A 24,234-nucleotide genomic window follows, 5' to 3' on the forward strand; every position below is an offset into this window, starting at 1 on the left:
TCTAATTAATTATTGAACATGGGTAGCAAATAAAGCAAAATACAGATATTGGGGGGAAACAGTAACATAGGCAGCTTTGATTTGATTTACAAAAAGACACATCAGTTCAGCCATGGGCTCTCTTATGTACCTTGGATCATACTGAGTTAACGTTTGTGAAAAATTAACACAAAATTTTATCAAAACCAAAAAACCCTACAACACATACAATACATAATATTCAACTATGTACCTTAGTAAGTCTATGGTAAAGAAAGTCTTCTTACTAGGAAATCTTCTAAATACAGTGGGATAGAGAACACTAATGTTTTATTTTTTTTTCTCTGTTCTGTTCTTACCCAGCTAAAATCTCTTCAAGATTTTCTACTAGGTGAGCTTGTCATTAAAAGCATGGTCAAACTTTTACACAGAATCACTGATTTCTAATGCTTTTCTGGCCAAGGACTTTCTGATCAGCAGAAGAGAAAGCTTCCTGCTTGCTAACAGTCCTGTGAACGAACCCTAACAGACTGAAAACAGACTGAAAACGAGTACAGACCAGTAACTGTTGCTTTGATAGTTTTTCTGTACATATTTGCAGCAGTAAGATGTTTCGTCTGACTGTATTTGAAAACTACAACAGCATATTAAGCACTTTTTGGGGAAATGCTGAATCACCATCTCATTTGAAAAAAGGCTGAGAGGCGAGATGCTGGTAACACCATCATTATCAAGACCTTCTAAAATTGTCAAGAGATGAAATCTCCCAGAAAAGCAAGCATAATGACTGTTTCCTCCTAGAAAATTGAGTGCCACTTTGCTATGTGATGCAGATAGTAAAAATAAATTGCTTTAAAGAAAAATATTAGAATCACAAAATACAGTTAATTCAGCATAACCATATCTAAGAATTCTGCAGCATGACACACAGCTTTCTATGTTGTAAAATGAACAAGGCAAGAACAACTTTAGCTGTATTTTACACAGTTACTAAAAATGCAAGTAGCAATCTAGACTAAATGCCAGATCCTTAGGTAGTTAGAAAAATAAATTTCTTTATTAAAAAAACCCACAGCAACTTCTGTCTCTAAATGAGCGAAAAAAATTTAAAATGCAAATAACATGACCAGCTAACACCCATTCAAAAAGGAACTGAGAAAAAATAAGTGATCTTTGTGACTATTGGCCTTATTTCTACCATAAAAAAAAAAATCTGGAATGGAGAGGCATAAAAACATCACCATCATTTGGAAAATCCTGTCATTTTTAAGATATTTCTAAGACTTCAAAGATGAAGAATGTATATTCCAGTGACTGAATATGAAGAAAACGAAAGAAAGTCAATAGAATGAAAACTATGGGTTGAGCTGAAAAAAACCAAATTTTTAATTTTGTAAGTTGTCACCTATACATTGACATATCTTAAATTTATTCTGTTTGTATACATTTAGAGGTAAAGAGGAACCTGAAGCCGTCAGCAACTTCAATAATTCCTAATCTATTTCTTGCAAATGACACAGGAATAAAAAAAAAAAAAAAATCTAATTTCCTGGATAGTAAAAGATAGGCTGAGATCAAGTTACTGTATATCTTTGTATCATTTATCAATGAAAATTGTACAATTTTCCATTATGACCTTTTAAAAACCAGTCACGGAGTGGATTCAATACTTCATGTCTGAAATCTTTCCTTCATACATGTTGACTTTCAAAAAAGGTTTTGATATTTTGTTAGTAGCACAAGCAGAACTAAATTGATACAAATATAGTTGCAAGTGTACGTATGTAATGCAAAAAACCCCAAAATTTAACAGAAATATTTGCTGCTAGCATGTCATATATAATAAATGATAATTTTATCTTTAAAAAGTGCACACAAGCAGACCATTAGCACATATCAGTATTTGTTAGGATGGATAAGCATTTGTAAAAAGAGAAAAAAACATTTGTAATGCATAGAATGTTGATAACAAACACTGAAATACTATGTTTAACAAACAGGTATTGTCCATGCATTAAATAACTTCTGTTTTCAGTCAAGAAATGTACATTATTAATTACATATATTTATCTGAACGTACTACTTTTCAAAAAACGTATCACAACGTGTATCTATAAAAACAATTACTTTGTCAATCCGAATTGTTTTTTGTATTAGCCCTGTACCAGCTGAATATTTACATGTGTTTAACCTGAGGCATAAACCAGACTTACTTCAGTGAACAACAGCTCTTGTACTCAGAGACAAATACTTAAATACCTTACTGGAGCTGTGTCGCTGGGGAAAGGTACATTGACACATTCAGAGATTAAACTATATCTGTATCTAAAATACTTTCCTACTTATATTTGTAAAATATTACTATAGTATGCTCCTGCTCAAAACGGGATGTAGGGAAAAAAGGCTGGATGGGACAGCCTTGTGGTGGCAACTATTTCATGCAGTGCAGTAGCGCGTGCTATACTGGTGCTGAGCTACACGGAAAAGAAAGGAAGAGAACCTAGTGATCTCTAAATGTTTGCCTGTCTTAATAGGATAGAAATCATCTTGGACAACTAGATTTCTATAGTAACAGAAGTATAATGAATGATAAATTACTAATAATTAAAATACAGAAATTACTATGCAACCAGTCGATAGGCGTTCTCTTCTCCGATGTGAATTGAAAGGTCATCTGTGATGATCTGCATTTACCATGGACTAAAAGGCCGCACGTAAGATTTTACAGCAGAGGACCTAACACATGGAAAATTCAGAGATAAATTTACAACTTTGTGTGCATACCCCACACTTCCACACCTATCAACTGTTGTGCAGTCTGCCTTTTCACTTCTGTTCCATGAATAACACAACTCTCTACATGAGTAATACCAGGTAAATTTTCCACACGTGCCCAGCCAGTAGGATATACAGCAATGACTGACCTGCTTTTCCCTGCCCACAGCAGAAGTTCTCCTAGGGAAGAACTAATATTATAGCACTCAATCCTGCAAAATACTATAAGGCCTCAATAGCTTGCCTCCAACAAGAGTTAGAGACAAATCTTGAAAAGTTTCTTTATTATTAAATAAATTAAAGAAATCAGCCAAACATTGTTATGTATGAAGCTTTCAAAAACTGCACGTAATTCTGGATGCTCTGGTTCTTGTTCTCTGACTTCTGTAGGCTGTTCTCCAGCTCTTTCAAACGTACTTCACGGTGCTTTTCATTCTAAAGAAAAAAGAGAAATGCAATGCAACTTCGAAATAAAATACAAATCAATCAAAAGAATGATGTAAGACAACAAGTATCTAACTTTTACAAGTTTCTACATTTATCCGTAAAAGTTTTCAGAGGCTCCACAAAAAGTTCCCAAAAAGGCCTCAAAATATTGAAGCTTTACCTACGTTCAGTCAGGACCAAACAAAACATGTTTGAATAGGCTTATAATCCAAAAAAGGACTGGGAATGTAAAACCTAACCTTCTGAATTTCTATCATGAAAGATTCCTAGCATCTTAAATCTGTTACGGACTTAACACTCTCTCATGTTGATTTTTCAAGTAAACATCTGTTATTGGGCTCTGATGCAACATGGTTTTTGATGCCTATAGTTCCTTATATAAAAAAGATGATTGATAGCAATGTTACCTGCTCATCAGTCCCATACTTGATGCACACCATAGATCATTTGTTATATAAATACTAGAGATATTCAGGGTATTTCTTTTTATGTCTATTACAGATTTCAGATGCTAATTGGTTAAAATATTTCAATGTTTTTAAAATGGAATTATATTCATCAAATTTAAATCCAGCCTTAGAAAAAAATAATCAGGTTAGGACGAATAACTGAACAAAAAGTTACCTTCACAGTCCTACTTTGTTTCCATTTTCACTACAAAAACAGGAATAAGACCATTTTATCATTTTCCATACTACATTCTGTTATATGTAAATGTAATTGGAATAAAAATCAATTAATTAATTTAGAACAATTCTTCTCTCAGACAGATATATATATCTTTCACATTTATATTTTAACTGTAAGCTTCAAATAGAAACCATTTGAAAACATTTTTTCTGGTACAAAAGACAAGAAAATTTGCTTTATTTTCTCTTTTACTTTAACACAGTAAGAAATTCCTGTGAAAAAAATATTTGAAGTAGAATAAAACACTAGCCAATGTCTGATATTGTTTTAAGAACACTTTTTTCTTAGGGTAAACACAGACATTAAGTTGCACTTGATATATATAAAAATTAATTAAAGCATACTGAATTCAGAACTGTATCTCGCATCTTATTTAAATCTTGAATAGTTTGCATTTAGGTTGGCTTGATTTTAATCTTGAATGCTTCAAGTCAGAATGCAGAATATTGTTTTTGAAAGTCTAGGAGAGTGATAGTAAACCTTTTCAGTGTCTTCTATATTTATTTTAAATCGCTTTATAGCTTATTACCACTGATCACAGGACAAATCTCTTAACTGTATCAAAACTCTGATTAAAGCAAATGATTTGCCATCACTAGTCTAGGGAATTTAGCTATGTCTGACATTTTATTAATAGAAAATGTGCTGAAATTTTCTGGACTAGATAAAACAATACATCACACTTCTTTTGTTTGTTTGTTTTCAGAGAATATTACTAATCAAAAATACCTTCTTAGACTGTTGCTTTGCTGAATAGGTAAGTATCAACATATCAAAGCCAGGGCTTTTAAAGGCTTGACACTTTGAAAAAAATGACAGCATCTCTTTTATTACTAACTACATTTATGTACAACATTGGTATACAAGGTGAAAGCTTTTCACAAATTCCAGTAAGATCAGATTCTTGTAACGAACTCAGGAAAAAAAAACCAACCGCTATGTCATTATGGAACTGTTATGCATTTATTCAAATCTAGGTATGCTTACTGAACATGATTAATCTGAGAGGGAAATTACAACTGCATATGTATTTTTTGATTTTTGCCTTGATGAGAAAACTGGATTGAATAAGAGACATAAACTCAATATTATTCCAGTGATTTAGTTAGAGTGGGCATCTGTTAAGTCTACTAGAAATTTCAATATACAAAGGATATTGTCAAGTTAAATCTGCTGTCCCCGAAAGTGTGTATCAATTGTATTAGTAGTGTGTTTTTCAGTAAAAGGAAATTTTTACTGTAAATAGTGATGTAGTAAGTAATTTCTTAAGTCATAAACAGTATTATTTACTCACATGGTGAAATAGGCAGAGGAGTTTTTTCTTCTCTTCTTGCCCCTCTCTCACTTCAGTTTCAAGAATTAGCATTTTTGTCTGAAGGGCTTGGTCTTTGTATGACATTTTTTCCAGTTCTTCAGCTACCTATAATAGTAATGAGAAATGATGTATGTTTGCTTTCACTTGAAGCCCAAACCAAATTCTTTTCTTATACCTGAGCATTAAAAGCTCTATTTCCTATTTTGCCATCTAATACTTTAGTAATTTTCCATGCACAGAAATTAAACAAACCTGAGAAATATTCTGGCTAAATTTTGAAGGTTTCAATTTGGAAAACAATGTAATATTATTAGGAGGGAGACAGTTTTGTAATTTATTTGTAAGTTAAGCAAAACTTGTTATTTTTCCAGAACCAAATCAATATGCTCAGACAGTATTGGGAAAATTCAGATAGTTTATTTCAACATGATTAATCTGAGACAGAAATTACAACTTCATACATATTTTCTGATTAAACTAATATAATTCACTGCAATATGAATTCCTACATTTCCTCTTCCATTTGATTTACTGTTTGCATCCTTTCTACAAATTACAAATCTCTGCTCAATATTGAAAGTGTGCAAAGCCTTCCTCTAAAAGTAAAACACCAAAGTTCTTGTGGGCTGCCTATTTCAAAGAAAATAACAAAAAAGCAAGATTAAGCTTTTGTTCAGAAAGCTTCTGACATTATGTGTAGGATTTAATATTAGGTGCTTAAAGCATTTTGATTTGTCACCAAAAAAAGACAGTGAAATGTTGGCCCACTAAACTTTGTCATTAATTTCAATAGGATCCAGATTCCATTAAGAAGTTGAATTGTGAAACTGATATTTAAACATGCAGAAATTCCCAGTAACTTTTTAGTATTGTTCCCTACATGCAGAATAATCTTGTACTATCTTTTCTCAAGCACATTTGTTTTTAACGCTATTTTTAAATAGAAAATGGCAAACAAGATTATCTTAATCTTATTTTATGGGTGTTTAAATAATACATGTATTAAATCAATACCATTTTTCTCCCTTCTTCCAAAGCAGATTCCAGTTGTCTGGTTAATCCATTATATTCTGCAATTTTCTCTTCAAGCTGCAATTTACTGCACTGAAGCCTCTCATCTTCTTTTCTGAGCTGACAAGCAAGTTCTTCATTTTGAAATTCCATCTTTTCTAATTGTCTTTATGCAAAACAGATTAATGCATTATAATTCACTATAGCAGAAAAGTGTAGGAATTAACTGCAGTCATATTTTTAAAAAGTTACCTTTTAAGATTTTCATATTTATTCTGAATGTTACGGTTTTCTTCTTCTAAGGAATGACTGCCCAGGGAATCTACAGTATCTTCCTCCTGTGAAAACGACAATTTGTTTCTGGTTGGAAACTTATATACAGGATATTACAGAGTAAAGTAAGGTTGCCTAGTAAAATCCAATTGAAAAAAAACCCTGTAATTTCAGGTAAACACTGTATTATATTCAAGTAAACATTATCTTGTATTTAAAACAAATAAAATGCAGCAAAAGTAGCAGATTAAAACGTTATGTGAACACTTTAAAACTGAAAACCTGCTATATAACAAAGTGAAGTCCTAACAAAACCCATATGCTGCTCATGCAGCCTTGTGTATTAGGAGCTGGCCAGGTCTATCTCCTCGTGAACTTTGACTCTTAAGCTTTAGATTCCAGCAAAAATAAATTCCCTCACACTACAGTCACAGGAAGCATAAAAATAAAACCGCATATATAGAGAGTTATCACAGAAGAACAGTGCAGCACTGGCAAAGAATTTCAGAAAGTAGTGAATATCAAAAAAGACAATCAAGTTCATAAAAAGAAGTATATCGGTAGCATAAACTGAAGAAAGCAAGAAGTCAAGCTGTCTTCCCCTGCCCAGCATTCAGACTGACAAACTTTGTTTCCTTTTATATCTTCCAACAGTAGTGACGTGACTATATCGCTCTTGCTACCATCCATCCACAGCAGATAAGCAATAAATAGCCACATCACCAGCCTGCTGGCACCATTATTTAAGGGACAACCTCCACCATTCACTGGACTACCTCAAGCAGTTCCACCCAGTAATTTGAGCCAACCTAGTTGATTTTGTTTATGTAAATTACAGGCTGTTCAGCTAGCAGACTGGTAGTAGCAGAAACCTCCAGCAGAGGGGTAGTAAACTGATGTCCTGCTCCAGCTGAACCCAGAAGAGTGTTTCTGTACATGGTCCAGTTACCTCAAAAGGAGTTTTCCCAAATTCTGGTCACAGGATCAAGGGTCAGAATCTCTAAAGGATGTTACCAAGATTTAATGCTGAAATTTAACTGCTGTTCCACCACACTACTGATTATATTCCAAATTACTTCACTATACTTAAGAGGTTTTTTTGCATTTATTCAGGAAAAGATGTAGTTAGATTAAAATTACATACAAAATTTTATATATGCACCTCAAAATTAATTGCTGCTTAAGTACTTTGCTAAGCAAAGATGGATTTATGAGCATTCCTGGAAAGAGTATTTAAGTTACATAAACAAGAACAAAAGTTGATGTTATAAAGATCATCTTGACAAGAAATTTTAAAACAAAATCACGAGCCATGTTTTTTATAAGCAGATAAAGTCTAGAGGGACACAGAGAATCACTGTGTTTCAGCTGAAGTTTTCCCACTGACACAGGAAGAAGATTAAGCCCCTTTCCCACCCTACTGATTGAAACATCTTTGTCATTCATGCTAGCGGAATATTCTCTTCTAACTCAAAAGCACATTAAAAAAAAAAAAAAAAAAAAAAAAGGAGAGAAAAGAGAACAACAGAAACTCCCAAACTTAGCCCTGCCATTGAAACTGACGTCACAGAAAAAAAAGTTGAGGAGTATTCATGTTCAGGCGTAAGAGAAAATACCAGCAGGTATGCTAAAAATAGAAATTATCTTATTAAAGCATATTTTAAAAATATTTTATCAACCAACACAATGTAATCATTAAAATGTTAGTTACACATCATCAACAATATAATTTATAACTATTTATTTGAGCAAATATTGTCTGGTTTAGAAATCAGTCATTAAAACAAAACTAACGTGGAATTAATTTATTCCACTAGATACAAACAATAACTAGACTTGAACATTTATTTCCAGGGAAGAATTCTGCAACATATCTCAGGACATAAGTACTCAAAAGGATCAAGAATATACTCACTTAAAAGATATAGAATCTAAAAGTAACTAGCCTTGTCACATTCTGAATTCACGTAAATACAGTTAGCAATAGTTTATTTGCATTATGCTATTTCTACAGAAGCAGCTTTTGATTTATGAAGCAAATAACAAAGGAAACCACACAACTGTCACACACGCTAATAGGAAAAAAATGTCCCAGAGTCTTTGTTCCACATAATTTTCTCATTTATCTTTAAAAAAATCAGCATGTTCTAAGCACCTGAACCTGCAGCTCCCTAAGGATTGCGCATTTCGGCGCATGGATCCTTTCCGGGGACGTAAGCTTTCCTTGATATCCTTGATGCTTTTCCTCAGCTGCTTTCCACAAGTCACAGACATGTTCTAACTCCTTTAACTCAGCTTCTGTTTTGTCCCTCACCTGCATAGTAGCATCACAGGAGAAAAATGTAAATGTAAAACCATAAATTAATTGTTGTAATAATTAATGGCTTTCCATGTAAGTAATAAATCTGAAATTCTACACAAGTTGCATAGTATCACTATTTTATAAAATTCTGACAGAGTTACAAGTTCCCATGGGAGAAATTTCCACCTCCGACTACATTTCATTAAAGACTCAGTAACACTCACAATGAACATTTACAAAATTATGCAAGTGTTAGCAGTTCATCGTGCAATACCCAAATTTTGATTTTATTTTTATTGCAATATCTTTGGGACGTGGCATACATGCACACTAAGCAACTTACAGGAAAAATTCTGACAATACAACTATTGCAGTATTTGAAAAGAGGGCAACACCTAATGCCATCCGAAGCCACATACAATGCTGTGCAAATATTTATGGGATCAGAAAATATTTTCCTCCATTCTACAACTAATCATGAAAAAATAGCTAGTATGAAATAAAATTAACATCCAAGACACTTCTGTGAGGACTAATTCTTGCAGGCAATGCAAAACCTGTTCGTGCCTCAGCTTTACTGCTTAAAAGAACATGTATTTTGATGAGCTGTGGAACTGAGGAAAGTGATTTTCCTACCAATTTTGTATTGTTTTCTGATGCTTAAGAATGTGCTAACTGTGTTCCAGTATTCAGTTCCATCTGTCAAAAAACTTAAAACTCATCTTTATGGATTCGCTGTTTTCACTGCTAGTTAAAACAAACAAAGCAGTCTTACAGTAGGTTTGCTTCCCTATGCAACTTTCACAGCTGTTCTGTCAAGAAATCTAGTTTTAAAATCATCAATAACAAAACCACATTTTTAAAAGCAACAAAAGAATTCTCAAATTCTGAGATAGCAGCCCAACTCCTTAGTCATTACTCTAGGAACCACTTCTTGCTTGTTTGCAATTGTGTAGTACCCAAAAAACCACTAGCTCACAAGTAAGAGGTAGTAAAACATTCAGTGAATTTACAAACAATTTTATACATTGAAAAAGAAAAAGAGCCAGTACCTTGTGACTAATAAGTGGATCACAATAATGTGAAAGATCAGTGTCCTACAGAATTGTTTGGAAACATGATTTATTACTGCAAAACTTACCTTATCTAATTCTAAGCATTTGTTTTCTTTTATTCTTTTGTTTTCATTTAAGACTGTTTCATATTTGGATTTCAATTCTTCTACTGCTCTTTGCAATTTTTGTACCTATGACAACATATATTTTTCATACATTTGCAAGGTGTTTCATTCAAATATAGAAAAAATAAAATCATTAGCATGAAGCATAAAGGAAAACTTTTGGTTTCTAAATATAATCTCAATATTTGTCATTATATGAAGTTATTTATTTTCATTATCCTACTCACCACAGCAAATATAAAAGGGTAACCAGATAAAGAACACTCTGATACCAATATTTTGTTTTCACCAATAGAGAATGAGCTACAGTTGTGCTACAGAAGCAGCTAGCATGACTCACCCTTTCCTCACAGATAACAAACCAATAGATCACCAACAGTTCCCACCTGGAGTCACCACAGCTATAAGCCAGGGAATTTCAGCCCACTTACTTCTTAAGACTGGCTGTTCCCTGGAGCTACACCCCCCCTGTTAAAGCTTGCAACAACTTTAACTGTGGTGATATATTCCACAGACAAGGCACACTGGTTGTACTTAGGTTTTATATCATGTTTTTTCTCTCATCAATGATTTTGAAGAGAGAGAAGACTATCAGCAAAATGGTGTCTATACTATAGCAGAAATATATACAACTTAGAATCAACGATCTAAATCGTCTTCTCTGTAAATAAAGCCAAATACAAAAAAGGAATTGATAAAAAGCTCATTTTAAATCTGATTTATATGTTTTGCTGCTATTCTCAATGTAGAGCTACCTATGTAAATAAAAAGACTCTTAGAATAGTTCTTGGATGCTGGTTTACTGTTCTTAGGAATGTGGAAATAAAGATGTGACCAAGGAGAGGTAAAATATCATTGGATATGTCTGCTAAAGACATCAGACTCAAATTTTATTTTTTAAATATAGTTTACTGGCTTGCCAACTTGCTTTTTAGAAAACAAATCATTTTTAAGCAAGCATGTAGTTAGCTCTGTTGGCTTCAATAAGCTTCAACTGGGCTTCACACAATTCAGTAAGGATTACATGTACTAGTAATAGTGTGGAGACTATTCCTGGATATGGTTTGCAATGGCACTCTCTTCTATCATCCTCAATGCTACGACAGTATTACAATGACCATGATAACATTACATCTGTTTTATTACAAACAAAACCTTTATCATTTCCTCAAAACTGCTTAAAAATTTAAAAACCATACTTGAACATTTCAAATATGCTGGTCACCTGATTTTTATACTGTTCGGCAAGGTTTTCCTGCAGCTTTGCCTCTTCTTGCAGATTTAGGAGCTCACTTTCAACAGAAACAGTACTGTTTTCCAATGTAGCAAGGGAAGCCTTGATTAAAACATGGAAAATATAAAAATTGTAAGTGTCTTATTAAAATAACACAGTCTACAATATGATATTACTAGCAAATGATCTGCAGGCACTAAAAAAGAATGACACAATTATTTATTCTGTCAAACAAAAATGACAGCCCACAGTTCATTTGTCAGCTCATAAAAACATTTACTTTGGAGGACAAATACAATACAAAACCTGTAAACCCTTTAAAAATTGAAATTAATAATTGGGCTAAATTCAGTTCTTTAATCTGAAGAAAGTTTCACAAACATAAAAGAAAATTTCTAGTTAAGCAATTTTGTAGCTACTGACAGTAAAATAAATGGCATCTTGGTTAAGTAGACAGATGACTAGCCAACCCTGTTCCTAGCTTTGCCATTTACACTGATAAATTTTTAATGCCTCATTTTCACTTACTGTACAGAAATCGATGGCAAAATTTATTCTACAGGTTTGGGATCTCTAGACAGAAGACCCAAAGGGAATAAATGTGATTACTTTACTAATGTATCAGAAATGCAGAGCCATTCAACAAAGATTTACAATGATCTCACCTTTAATTTTTCATTTTCAAGGTAAATCTTTTCATTTTCAGAGTTAACAGAATTCAGCTTTCCAAGAATTCCCTCATCTGAGTTTCTTCTCCATTCCTCCTTTCTTTTCAGGTCTTCCAAAAGGCTTGTGATCTGCCTTTTTAGATAGGCAAGAATGTCTGTATAATATACAATGCTTCCAAAACTCTCACTATGCAAATTAAATTGTACCTTAACACATACTCCTTCATTGTTCTTATTTAATAAAAAAAAAAAAAAAAAAAAAAGAAAGAATGCATTCGAGCATCCCAAGAAAGCAGTATCTATTGAAATAAGAAACTATCCAAAGGGGTGGTCCATTGAGTGGTCCTAGGTCAATTATAAACAAATTCATTACCTAGAACACCCAAGCATACTTCCAAGACAACTGTGCATATACATACTGTACCAAATTGAATTATATTGAATTTATAGGGTCTATCAGATAATGTCCTACTAAGAACATTCCATAGCTAGTTTAGGAATGGTATTTTCCATTATTAAAAGCAGCAAGTTGTGCTATGCCTCTCCATTTGCTTTTCAGGTTAATGAAGTTAAAACAATGAAATTTGTTTCACTGTTTAGTTCATCATACAACACCTAGTCGAACAAGTCTTGTTAGAATGGTACATTTCAAGCAAAGACTTATATTTTCAGATGAAATAAAACCAGCAAAAACCAGCTGGAAGCAGAATGTGTACTTGAGGGAAGAATCATAGATGCTTCCCTTTTCTTATTCTGCCCTTATATACACTGGGCCAATTGTGGGCTAGGCGGATTTCTGGACTGATGTCATATACCTGCACACCTGTTAAATTTTAAAATATGATGAAAATATTTTCAGAAATGTCAGATTTTCTGAAACAAAAACAAGAGTCAAGTCAATTTCATTTGAGCTGTTACGTATCTGAGCATGAATCAAGTTTTTTGTACAATAAACATTCCGCCTGAGGCCTAGCATAAAGGCACATATCAGTTTCTTTGGCTTGTTTGAATTATAGTCCATACTTCTACTGACAAAAAAGGTAAAAGGATATTTGCCACAGTCTGCCAAAGAAAATGGCATCTGCTTCATTAAGATTTGACTGCATAGTTTGAATGAGGTTGGACAATTTTGTGTTGCTTTTCCTTACAATAAACTGTTCAAACGCACATCTGAGAGGAACCCTTCTCTATCCTCTAGTGGGGTGAGACATTAGTGGAACTGAAATAATTTTGCTATCGTTAGTCTGAAGTAGAAACTAGAAGCCTAAGAACCTTCTTCTATACTGCAGTAGACACAAGGGTTAGCACTCAAGCTGTTGAATCAGTTACTAAATAAGTGGTTCTGAGGAAGCAGGATAGTAGCTGCTAGTAAGTTCAGGCTAATCGGAAGTATTCATATGCTCCTTACTTGTATGGGGGAATGAAATTTTTCAAAAACTTGTGAAATGCAGCAGAGAGAAGGCCAAAAATCTTAAATTTGTTCTAGTTTCCAACTTGTAAATTCTGCCCAGAATTTTAAAATATGAATATATAAACTTGTATACATTATCAACACTGAGTACTACACTACTAACTATGAACAATGTGTGACTAAAGAAACAAAAAATAGATCAACAGTTTAACTTACTTCCTGAGATCTTCTGTTTCAATTTGTAACGTTGTCTTTCCTCCAACCATTCTATCATGCTGGCTTTTACAGATGTCAGAAGCTGACAGTATCTCAGACAGTTTGACTTCCTAGAGAATATAGGAATTACAAATTATGTAACAAAAGAATGCCACTGAAGAATGCCATCTAGTTATACAAACTTTTCTAAACCAAGAGGTATTTAAAATAAGATGGCTTTATTGGATCTCCCTAGTACAAAGCAATGTAATTTTTGTCTAAATTCAAAAGAAAATAAACAAAATTACATTCAAAAAAATTAAAGTCTAAGTACAGATGTACTTTCAAGGCAGAGAAGCAGTTAAACACTGGCACTGTATATCAACTGTAGAATACAACAATATTGCAAAATTTAAGATGCAAATCTTTTCTTAGAACAAAAATATGTCTCCAATACATCTCTACTACATATAAATTACATAAATCAATACAAAAATAAAATTATGCCAAAACATTTTAAGAATAAAAAATAATAGCTAGGTAAGAAATGCAAAGTTAGGTGAAATCCCTTGAAGAAGTATGGATAATTAATCAACACATGTATCTTGAAAGTACACCAGGTCTTCAGTGGGGAAAGAAAACAAGTGTGACTACAAAACATCAAAACTTAGCAGTGTACTGCTAAGTGTACTTCCAAGATCCACTTCTGTCTTCTCACAAAGAACAAAGAAAAAAAAATATTAACCATCTCCTGGTATACTAACTGGAAAAATATATCTTTGATATTAACATGTCCAAAATGATGGCAACAAATCTAGGAGTATGAAAACATACTCTTACTAGGAAATCTAAATAAGGCAATAAAGATCTCAGCACAGTTCCGATCCACCTGGCCTTTTCGAACAATTACACACTGTAGGGATATTCAGGGCAAGAATCTAAGGAACAATTTGGATTAAGGAAGTTTTGTACTTGGATTTTGAAAAGGCTCAGAGCAAGCAGCTTAGAAGCGGAAACCTAAGTATCCACATGAGATGTCACAGACTGATAAATAATGAAAACAAAGGCTTCAAACACCAATCATGGATTCTCAGTTAGTGTACTGTACTTCTGGGTTAGTGGATATCCACAAAGGTCTAACAGGAAGCTCAGGAGAGATGTAACTGAAAGCTGATCCTCTTACTTACTACAGTTTGAAGTGTACAACCTCAGGGCTTAAGACATTCACTAAATTTTAACAAAACAAGGCAGTGAATATAGTAACAGTTTGCATGTCACTTATAGCAACCTCTTCTTTAACCAAGGAGCAAAAAAATAAAAGATACAAACACAGCATGACCAAACAACTTCTATTTTCCACAGGTGAAAGTCTCCCAGTTGTTCAACTTAAAACAATACAGCACGGCATTGCTCACAGTGTAGTCACTCACACATTCTCTTATTCTGGAGGTTAAATTTTCCACAGCTGCTTCAAAGCGGTGAGCTCTTTGTTTCTGGGACCTGATTGCTTTTTTCAGAGCAGTCTTCTTTTGCTCACTTGTTTCCTTTAAGGCTAACATCTGGTGCTTGTATTCACCAACTTGAAGTTTCCACTCTGCTATTTTCTTTTCTAGAGTCTGCAGCATAATTAAACATCAACTCTTTTCAAATTCTATACCTTACAGATCATTTTGTGACATAACATAATCAGGAACACCAATTACATTTATAATCTGTTTGAATAATGTCTTTGTATCTCAAATCTTGTGGTTGATACAAGGAGCTAGCCAACATACATACAGCAGTAGGCAAGAGAAAATACATGTTGGGAAACTCATTACAAAGATGATCAAGAGACGAGGTCGAGAAGGTGCAGAAGCAGGCAGCAGTAAGGGGAAAGACAGCAATATAACCATCGCTGTGTGCTCGTGGAAATGAATGCAGAATTTCAATACAGAAGGCATGGCATGGATGTTAAACCTATTAATGAGGAGGAAAATAAAAGTGGTTTCATCATCCTTAGTGGCTGATTTCTGGAAAGAATATCACCTTAATGATGCCACTAGTGATATTCACTGATGTAGTACTAGTCTGTGCTCTGAATCTATAGTGAGCACACACATAACGAAGGCTGGAGATCAGTATAACTGCGTAAGAGATTTGAATATGAAAGTTAAGGTCTTGGATTTGGGTTTTTTTAAGTCTAGAAGATAGGAAAGGCCAGGGTCTTTCCTTGAATAGACGTATTATGATATGGTCTGTGATTAGATGACCATTTACTATTTTCTTGCAAGATCTCTGACTTTTTCCCATGCATATAATAGCAGGGAATTACAGGGAATTTAATAAACAAAGATGTGACTTGCAGGGGGCAGCAGAAGAACACCTTCAATAAATAGAGCAAATAGAAAATCTGAGACTATGTACAGACTTCTTGAACTGTTGGTATAAGTAAACAACTGTTATCCCTTGTTATAACCACAGGAGGTCACAATCACACTAAGAATAAGTGCTTTGGGCATTATTCAGTGGCTGAGGTAAATTTAAATTGAGAATTAATTTCATAAGGGTAATGCTAAACTTTTGCAAGCTTTTGTCCAGATATTAACAAAATCATCACCAGGATTTAAGTTAGCAACTGACTTCAGCACTTTTTGAAAAGCAAACGAACAAAACTTTTAAATAAAGACTTGAATGAAAATACAGTTGTATACCAAGTTACTTTATCTAATGAAAATGCTGTTGGAATTCTATAATTGTACTAGGGAGAACAAGAAAGCCATTTTTATTCAGAAGAAAACTTGAAGTATTTAAACAGACATAGACATAGGTGACTTTTTTGAAATTGAGTTGCTATAGGTTCCTTAACAACTTCAAATGATACAATTAATAGGGGATGTATGCCACTAAAAAAAGTTTGGAAATAAGAAATACATTATTTTTTAGCTGATGTTCTCTCATTCATGCCTATGTTCTTGACAAGTTTCAAATACTGAAATCTGAGGCCACATACAGCTCCAGCCTCTGACACATGACCTCTTCCTTGCCTTGTTCTAAAGCCAGTAACTGATGCAAATGTCCAAATTTACCTCTTGCCTTTTAGAACAGAAAATGGAAAATTTCACCTACTTTAAACAAAGTGAGGTTAGGCATTAATCTTAAGCGTTTCTCTTTCAGTCAGTATTAAGAGGTTTATTGATTCCTTCACAGTCAATAAAGAGGTGGTGATTCATCACCCTTATCTTACACCAGAAGCTCATCCTGGGGACTTGCCTATCTCTTTCTATTGACTATATGGAGAATGCCTCAGGATCGGTATCTATCTTCTAGATAGCACAGCTGGGTGAGTGCAAATGCTTCTATGTGTGCTTAACTTCTCTTCAGCAGAACTGCTAGTATGCACAAGTTGAGAAAAGAAGAAAAAAATCCACCCTTGCAATTAAGATAATGTGGTCAGGCAGATTGAGCAGAATATAAATGCTAATGATTTTTACTGTTTGGGATTTTTTTTTTTACTAAGAGTTTGATGTCAAGTAATACTTAAAGATTTAACTCTCACATCTGAGTTAAACTTTAACCACAGTAAGGCTTTGCTAATTTTTTCAAATGAACTGAAACACAAGTAAAAATATGCTGACCTGTATTTTCACTTTTAATTCCTCATTTTCTACTTCTTTTCTTTGAATCTGACATTGCAGGTGAGCTTGTACTGCCTTTACTGATCTTGACAGGTGGTCTTCTTTCTGTACATTGACCTAAGAAAGAGAAATAAACACAAATCTATTGGTCTATGGAGATATGCCATATAATGCTACCTATATTCTACTTTGCCTTAGTTTCTAACTGACATTGAATGCCCTCAAAAGCTGGAAAAGATAAAGCATGCTCTACAAGTATATTCACAAGAAGTAACTTTTTACTAATGTTATTCATGTTAAACAGAAATCACAAACTTGAAAGAACGTATGTATAATTGATGCCTCATATTTAATCTGACTCTTAGTATGAACAAGGCCTGGAAGCATGAACTCAGAAATCCAGGCTGAGCAAAGGCATCTAGCTAGCACGTAGACCAAAATTAAGTCACACTGATCAGCTCTGCCATGACTAATTAGACCTGAACTGATTTTTCATTAAATACCAAAAGACCACCATCTGCTATTAGAAGTATTCATACACTTAATTCAAACGCTAGTTTGGGGGGGTGGGGGGGTGGGATGTGTACATAAAGCATAACAGAAGAGGCAACTTATGTCACCAGAACTGAGATCAGATGTTTCTATGAAATATCTTGCAACTTGACTCCTTTGGCTTGTTCTAAATAAGAAATAATGAAAACAGGTGGGAAGAAGTCATATTATCAGGATAGACTAGAGGGGCATTGTAATGCACCAGTGCAAGTGTTCATTATATATACCAGTAAGAAAGGCAGATTCAGACTCAGCCAGGTATTGATAAAAATGCCATTTATTGGAGATAACATAAGAAGGAACAAGAGGATAGCACAGATAATCATTTATCCCTTCAGATGCTGGGCACCCCAAATTGTTCAACATTAGACACATCTCTAGTCAGGGCATAGCATGCTGCGCAGATCCCATCAACGCTGTGGTTTACTGGTGTTGTAGTCTTCAGAATCTTTATAGGCTTTTCTATTCAGCACTTCTACTCTGAAGCAAAAGGATGTTTCTATGAAAACATGCTGCTCCACTTCAAGATAAAGACAAGGACATGCCAATGGCCAGGTGCGAAAGGAGGCACCCCCAAAGGCTCCTCTAGTACAATTAGCTGGCTAAGTTTACCCTGCAGCCAAGTGGTATGTTCTCTTGGTTAAGCGAAGATAAATTCTCAAAGAACCATGGCTCTCAACAAACCCCAAGGAGTTACAAGATCAAAGTACACCACTGTCCCCTTAAAGGTTTAACTGAGCCTACTCTGTCCCTCACTAACACTGAACCACACTGCATTGCATACACATAAAGTGCACTTTGGTATACAAGCATAGATCGCTAAACTACCAGTAAAATAATTTTGAAACTTTTATAGTACCTTCTTCTACAGGACAGACAATTCTTCTCTTCCTGTTTCGGTTTCTGCACCGAGCCCCTTCCTTTAATTCAAAGAGTGAAGGAGGTCTCGTCAGCCTTTGATGATACTAGCTCTGCTGTCAGTACTACCTCTCCCTATTCATAGAGCTCAAAGAGCCACGGAAACTAACTGTGAATGGTACCTGTTTAGTTCACTCTGTATTACTTCACTGTCAGTATTTTTTTCCAGAACTATTGGAAATCTGTAAATGAGAAGCCAAAAGCCATTAGTCTAGATGTATGGCCCTCCCTGAACCATAAGATATTAGTGTCAAGGATAACCTGTATTCTTAATAGGTTTGGATACAGTCTTGATGGTTTTAAGATATTTCTGTAGTGAACATCTTTCAGGGTTTTCCTGCTTTTCATAGATCTCTGAAATAATTGCTTTTCTCTAAAATTTGTAAATGAGAACCTAGTACACTGGGAGAAAACTTTCATTCCAACAGAACTGGTCACTCACTTTTTCAAGCTGAAGCCTGGATGAAAGCTCTTTAACATGCTTCTCCCTTTCAAGTATTTTTCTCCTGAGATTCTTCATGGAAAAAAAAACCCAAAGAAATTATTTTAATGTCTGTACACAACAATCCAACAGTAATACACACTGATGAACATTTCATCTGTAAAACTAAGATTACATTTTGTAGTGATAAACCACAAATACTTCCACTTTGCCACTCTCACTTGAAATTGTACAATCCCGTGGTGTAGCCATTTTAAGATGTACAGCACAGAACAAAAAAGAGACAGAAATTTTAGTTTACTTACAGTATTTTGGGTTTCGTTTTCACTTATCTTCTGCATCAAAGCGTCAATGTTTTTACTGTTTAACTGCAAGACAGAAGCAGGAAACATTAAAAAATCGCTTCCTATTATAATTGATTTAGCATTTTTTTCAACAGTTGAATTTTGTACATATAATTTGCTATGTTTTCAAATTTGGTACATATGAATATAAAAGCTCACATACTCACAAGCTACTTAGATTTGGTGGTTTAAACCTAAAGATTCAATTTATTTTGTGCATAGAACTTTGTAGCTGAAGAAAACAAATTAGGGTCTTTCCATACACCAATTTCTTTACTTTAGCTAAAAGGACGCTAAATACCATAAATCCTTAAGTGTTATTTAAACACCTAGTCAAATAGTAAAAGCATTTGTACAACTTGTAATAATTTAAAGATTAAGTATTAAAGTCTTTCAGGAACTTCAGTTAGATAAGAGAATTTGAAGACTGAACAAGAAAGCATAGCCTGGGAGATCACAAAAATCAACCTACATTAACTGTTATTAACTGTCCCTACAATATTATCAACTAAACTTCTCATTTTAAAATGTCTAATTTTTGGGGTGGGGTAACTTTCCATTAAAAAGAAAAAAAAAAAATTTGTGGGACTTTCATTGCACTAGTGAGAGGATAAACCCACTGCCTCAAAGGAGAAACTTTGGCATCAGAAGTTTTACAACTCCTTGCAAAGCATTCATCTTATCCTGTCCTGCATGTAATTCCTCAGAATGTTCTGTAATCTTGATCCAATGTTTATCTGTAAAGTCAGTACATGGACCCCAATTCTGCATCCAGATTTCCACCTCCCCATAAACACTGTATTCAGTAGTAGTCCTATCCTTTCCTGACTGCACTGAGTCAGATTTGCTATCAGCAAAAATCTAACATATAAACAGGAATGGTGTTTTATGATCCCACAGTAATTTATCAGCAAAAATAACAGGGCTTAGAAGACTTCCCAGAATTGAAAAGTGACTGGAAACCTAAATTATCCATACCATCTTTCCACTCTCAGGAAAATTGTCTTCCCCACAGTTAGTTATCTATGAACTTTCTCTCAAATGATCAACAAAAAGCCTCATGCTGTAAGACAGCTAGCATTGTCTATGAAAACCTGAAAATCAAGAATATTGTGTCTTTAAAAAAAATCAGAAGAAACACCCATCTGTTAGCTTGCAAGAACAAAAGGTTAGCTTTATGACTTCTGAAAGAAAGCTAACAAAGTCAGCAATGACATTTAATTTTAAAAGAAATCTACATTCTTCACCAGGTTTCTGTGCGAGTTCCATGACACCACTGTTAAACAGGAATTCATTGTGATCTACCTCTTGTTTTAACATACATAGCCCACCAAATTCTTTCAAACTTTGCAGGAACTCTCTTAGTGCACAGAACATAAGAAAAAAATCTTTCCAATACATCTATTAAAGAAGATAAGACTAAATGTTAGTATAAGACTTCTGTAAGAAATGTACATTTGCATTGGTTCTACGGTGATGCCTTATATATTTTCTTACTTGGTGTTCTAGACTGTCAGATTCTTTGCTCAGATCAGTAAAATATTTTCCACCTTGGATGCCTTCTGTAGTTCTGCAATAATCCTTTTTATAGGGCTGAATCAGTGAACACGGTTTTCCTGTTTCACCAGGTGGCACGTATTTTTTCCCCTGAAATAGCATTCATCATTACATAACATTTAGTACCACTCACAGTTAGGACACTGATCTTGCTAATTCAATGATATCAACATAAAACAAGACAGCTCTTCAGGAGAATCATTTAGGAGAAATTTTGGAGATCAAAGAAATTTCTCATTCGTTACTTCCAAAGCCTGTGATATCACAGGATGTACCCTCAAACTGATTGCTCACAGAACACACCTAATCTACAAGGCAAAGGTAAACACTTCACCTCCAGTGAAGGTGGAGGCCAAGTCCTGCTCAGACACTGATACAGTGTTTCACAGCACAGTTCTGCCAATTTGGAGGCAGCAATGGCTTTTCTCTTTCCCCAGTTTGGAGAAGTTCCTCAGCAGGCAGGGCTGCACAGGAACATGATGCTGCCCATGTCACAGCAAGTCCAGAGCCAAGTATCAGTGCCTACTACCTAAATGCATCCCATTCCTCCCACGTCCCTGCCAAGCACCAGGAACCTGCCATCACCCTCACCCCTTCTCCAAACACCTCACTCCTGCCTTTACTCTCACACTCCAGCATGATTGATGCCCTTGTCCAGCACTACCTGTTTACTCCCATCAGTGCTCCACTGACTACTCATCATTTTTCAGAAATCTTGCCTTCTCCACCTACCAGGACACATTTCCCCTGCTTTCAGCCTGTGCCAGGTGCATTGCCATCAAAAGGATTTGTCAGACTAATTTACATCCGTATCTCCTTAGCATAATTAAGAAAATGAGTAACAGAATTTGGGAAATTTCCAACTAAAAGAACCACTTCACCACAGAATCAAAAGTAGATTGCTCTGCTTCCAACTGTTGCCATAAACAAAATAACTATACTCCAAACGTCTAATGTTTTTTATTTTATATATATATATTTATGTGTCTTATTACAGGCTTACATTTCCTGGCAGACCTCAACTAGTGTAACACTAGTGCAGGTCTCGATAGCTTTTTCTTGGTTATATAACCAAAATTAAGTTCTTGAATTTAATTACTTTCCGTGAAAACAGCATCTTGGAAGATTTAACATTGGTTTCATTTATTGGAGCCCACCTATGTAAGCAGGAAAGAACAAATAAGATTTTTTCCACAGTTTCAGTATACGATTTTTATGTCCAGCACACTCACTTGCCCATTTTTTGAAACAGCACCTACTTCCCATCTGTAGCTAGGCAGTATGTTCGGAAATACCTGGTTTGAATCTTGTTAACAAAGTAAATAGAATGAAAAAAAATCAAGCTTAACAGGAACAGAATGAACTTGCCTCAGTAGCATGAAGAAACTTTTCCTGAAGATCAAAGTCCAATAAAGGAGCAGTACAGTTATGTACATGTAAAGACGAGGATGGTTGCAATGATGACGACATTTTGTTTTAATGCTGTATAACGAGAAAGTGTATGTTAACATATATTGGTGTTCTGTGATTCAGTAACTGTAATATTATCGGCACGCGGGGTCATTCCCACTAGCAAATACAGTGTACCAGAGCAAGGAAACCCCAGCCCCGTCAGAGACTGAATACACTTAATGCAGCTGAAATCTCGCACGCATATTCATACCTTGGAATCACTTAAGCAGCACTGAATTCACACATTTGGTGCACAGAAATCAAATCCCTCAACGGCAGAAAACGGAATACACAGGAAGGATGGCGTGAAGCTCGCAGCAGCACTTGCCCGCTCCGGCGCTCCGCGGCGCAGGGGTGAGGAGGAGCAGGGCCGCAGCCCACCCTGCAGCGGCCCTCACCCCGGGCCCGGGCCCCCTCCCCTCGCACCCGGCTGCCTGCGGATCCTGCCCCTTGAGGTGCCCGCAGGGCACGGCCCCCCCGCGCCCCCTCCCGCGGGGCAGCGCCCCCTCCCCGGCGTCCCCGCCTGCGCCCGCCGCCGCTGCCCGCCGGGAGCCGTTGCCGGAGCAACCGGCCGTTGGCGCGGCCTGCTCCTCTGGGGCGGGCGGCAGGCGGCGGCGCGCTCCCCGCAGCCGGCCTTGTCCCCGGGGCCGGGAGCAGCCCGCCGCCCCCTCGCTGAGCCGCGGCCATGGGAGGTAGCAGTGCGGGCCGCTGCCGGGCAGCGGGGGCCTGCGCCCTCCGCGGGCCTGGCGAAGCAGCGTCGCCCCCTTTCCCGAAAGGCTCCTGCGGTTCGGCTGCGAGGGCGCTCCAGGGCGCGGCTGTAGCCGTGACCACCCGTCACTTGCGCAGCCGGGGTGGTGGCCATGCGCACCCAGGGCGTTATTTTCAGAGCAAGAGGGACAAGAAACTTGGAGCTCTGGGGAGCTTTGGGTCCTCTGTTTGTTTTCTTCCTGGGTATTTCCATTAATATATTTTTTTTCTGAGGTTAAACAATGAGTATTCATGTAACCTGTTTGTGAAGCTTTTTTGTCCACTGTCAACCATCTTAGAAAAGCCGCATATTTTTAGACAAACACGTTCTGATGAAAAATAAACCAATTACTCTTGCATCACATCACATCACTGATGACACTCGAGGTGGCACTTATCAAATAACCAAGACATCGCAATAGACGTATGGAAAAATCACTTTCACATAACTAAGTGTGCAAACCAGAATGATCATGTGACACATCATAGGTTTCTGTACATAATGGGTGGAAGAAAGTGCCAGAGGCCTGTTACAGGGTGGAGTTCGAAGCAAAGGGTAGAAACAACTGAGAGAACATTGTATTTTCAAGATTAAGATAGCTTAATTTGTATATAGTTTATTACAGAAATTCCTTTCCAAGAGAAAGGGGCATGCTCAAACATAACTAATTTTAGACAGACTTTTGGAAGGCCTGATTCTTTATCTGGCCAAATTATCTCTCTTATCAGTGACTGCTCATTAACAGGTAGCCCTGGAAATTCTGCCTTTCAGTGAGTGGAGGGAGGGACTCTTCTGTGCATGGGTGGAGCAGACAGCTGGGCTGTGGTTAGCGGGACACAAACAATGCCTAAAGGAAAATGAGAAGTTCCTTGGAAGTGCTTAACGTGGCCAGCTGGAACTGTGAGCGGAAGTGTGGGTGGATATAGCACACCATAACAGATGTCAAGCCATTGTCTCCGTGTAACAGCAGGGATCCCATCCTCAGCTGGTTGTTCATGGTGTTGCTCAGGGAAAATGCTCTTAGATTTACCAAATCTCTGCTTAAGCCCCAGTAACCTGTGTGTTTCCCAGTCCTGGGCACTCTATGGGGGAGCAGCAGTGCCTGTGGCTAAAAACTCCAGCTT

At 36.0% G+C, this 24,234-nt stretch overlaps 1 protein-coding gene across 5 annotated transcripts; it reads right to left on the reverse strand.

Moving 5' to 3' along the window:
* Positions 1–1,341: 1,341 nt before the first annotated feature.
* On the reverse strand, positions 1,342–22,760 carry ODF2L (outer dense fiber of sperm tails 2 like). Of its 5 annotated transcripts, XM_074876430.1 has the most exons (15): positions 22,574–22,760; positions 22,279–22,392; positions 19,315–19,377; positions 19,010–19,081; positions 17,098–17,214; positions 14,911–15,096; positions 13,502–13,611; positions 11,872–12,007; positions 11,198–11,308; positions 9,934–10,038; positions 8,646–8,804; positions 6,470–6,555; positions 6,221–6,383; positions 5,186–5,311; positions 1,342–3,189 (listed from the first exon to the last, which is right to left on the reverse strand). In XM_074876430.1, exons 2-15 carry the CDS (start codon positions 22,378–22,380, stop codon positions 3,061–3,063), a joined length of 1,665 nt encoding a protein of 554 aa, XP_074732531.1. In that variant the 5' UTR covers positions 22,381–22,392; positions 22,574–22,760; the 3' UTR covers positions 1,342–3,060. The 5 variants fall into 5 exon arrangements, with proteins under 5 accessions (XP_074732531.1, XP_074732532.1, XP_074732536.1 ...); XM_074876431.1 differs by lacking the exon at positions 19,010–19,081; XM_074876435.1 differs by lacking the exon at positions 14,911–15,096.
* Between the last annotated feature and the right edge of the window lie 1,474 nt (positions 22,761–24,234).

Source organism: Strix uralensis, chromosome 8 (genome assembly GCF_047716275.1).
Source record: "Strix uralensis isolate ZFMK-TIS-50842 chromosome 8, bStrUra1, whole genome shotgun sequence".
Lineage (NCBI taxonomy): Eukaryota > Metazoa > Chordata > Aves > Strigiformes > Strigidae > Strix > Strix uralensis.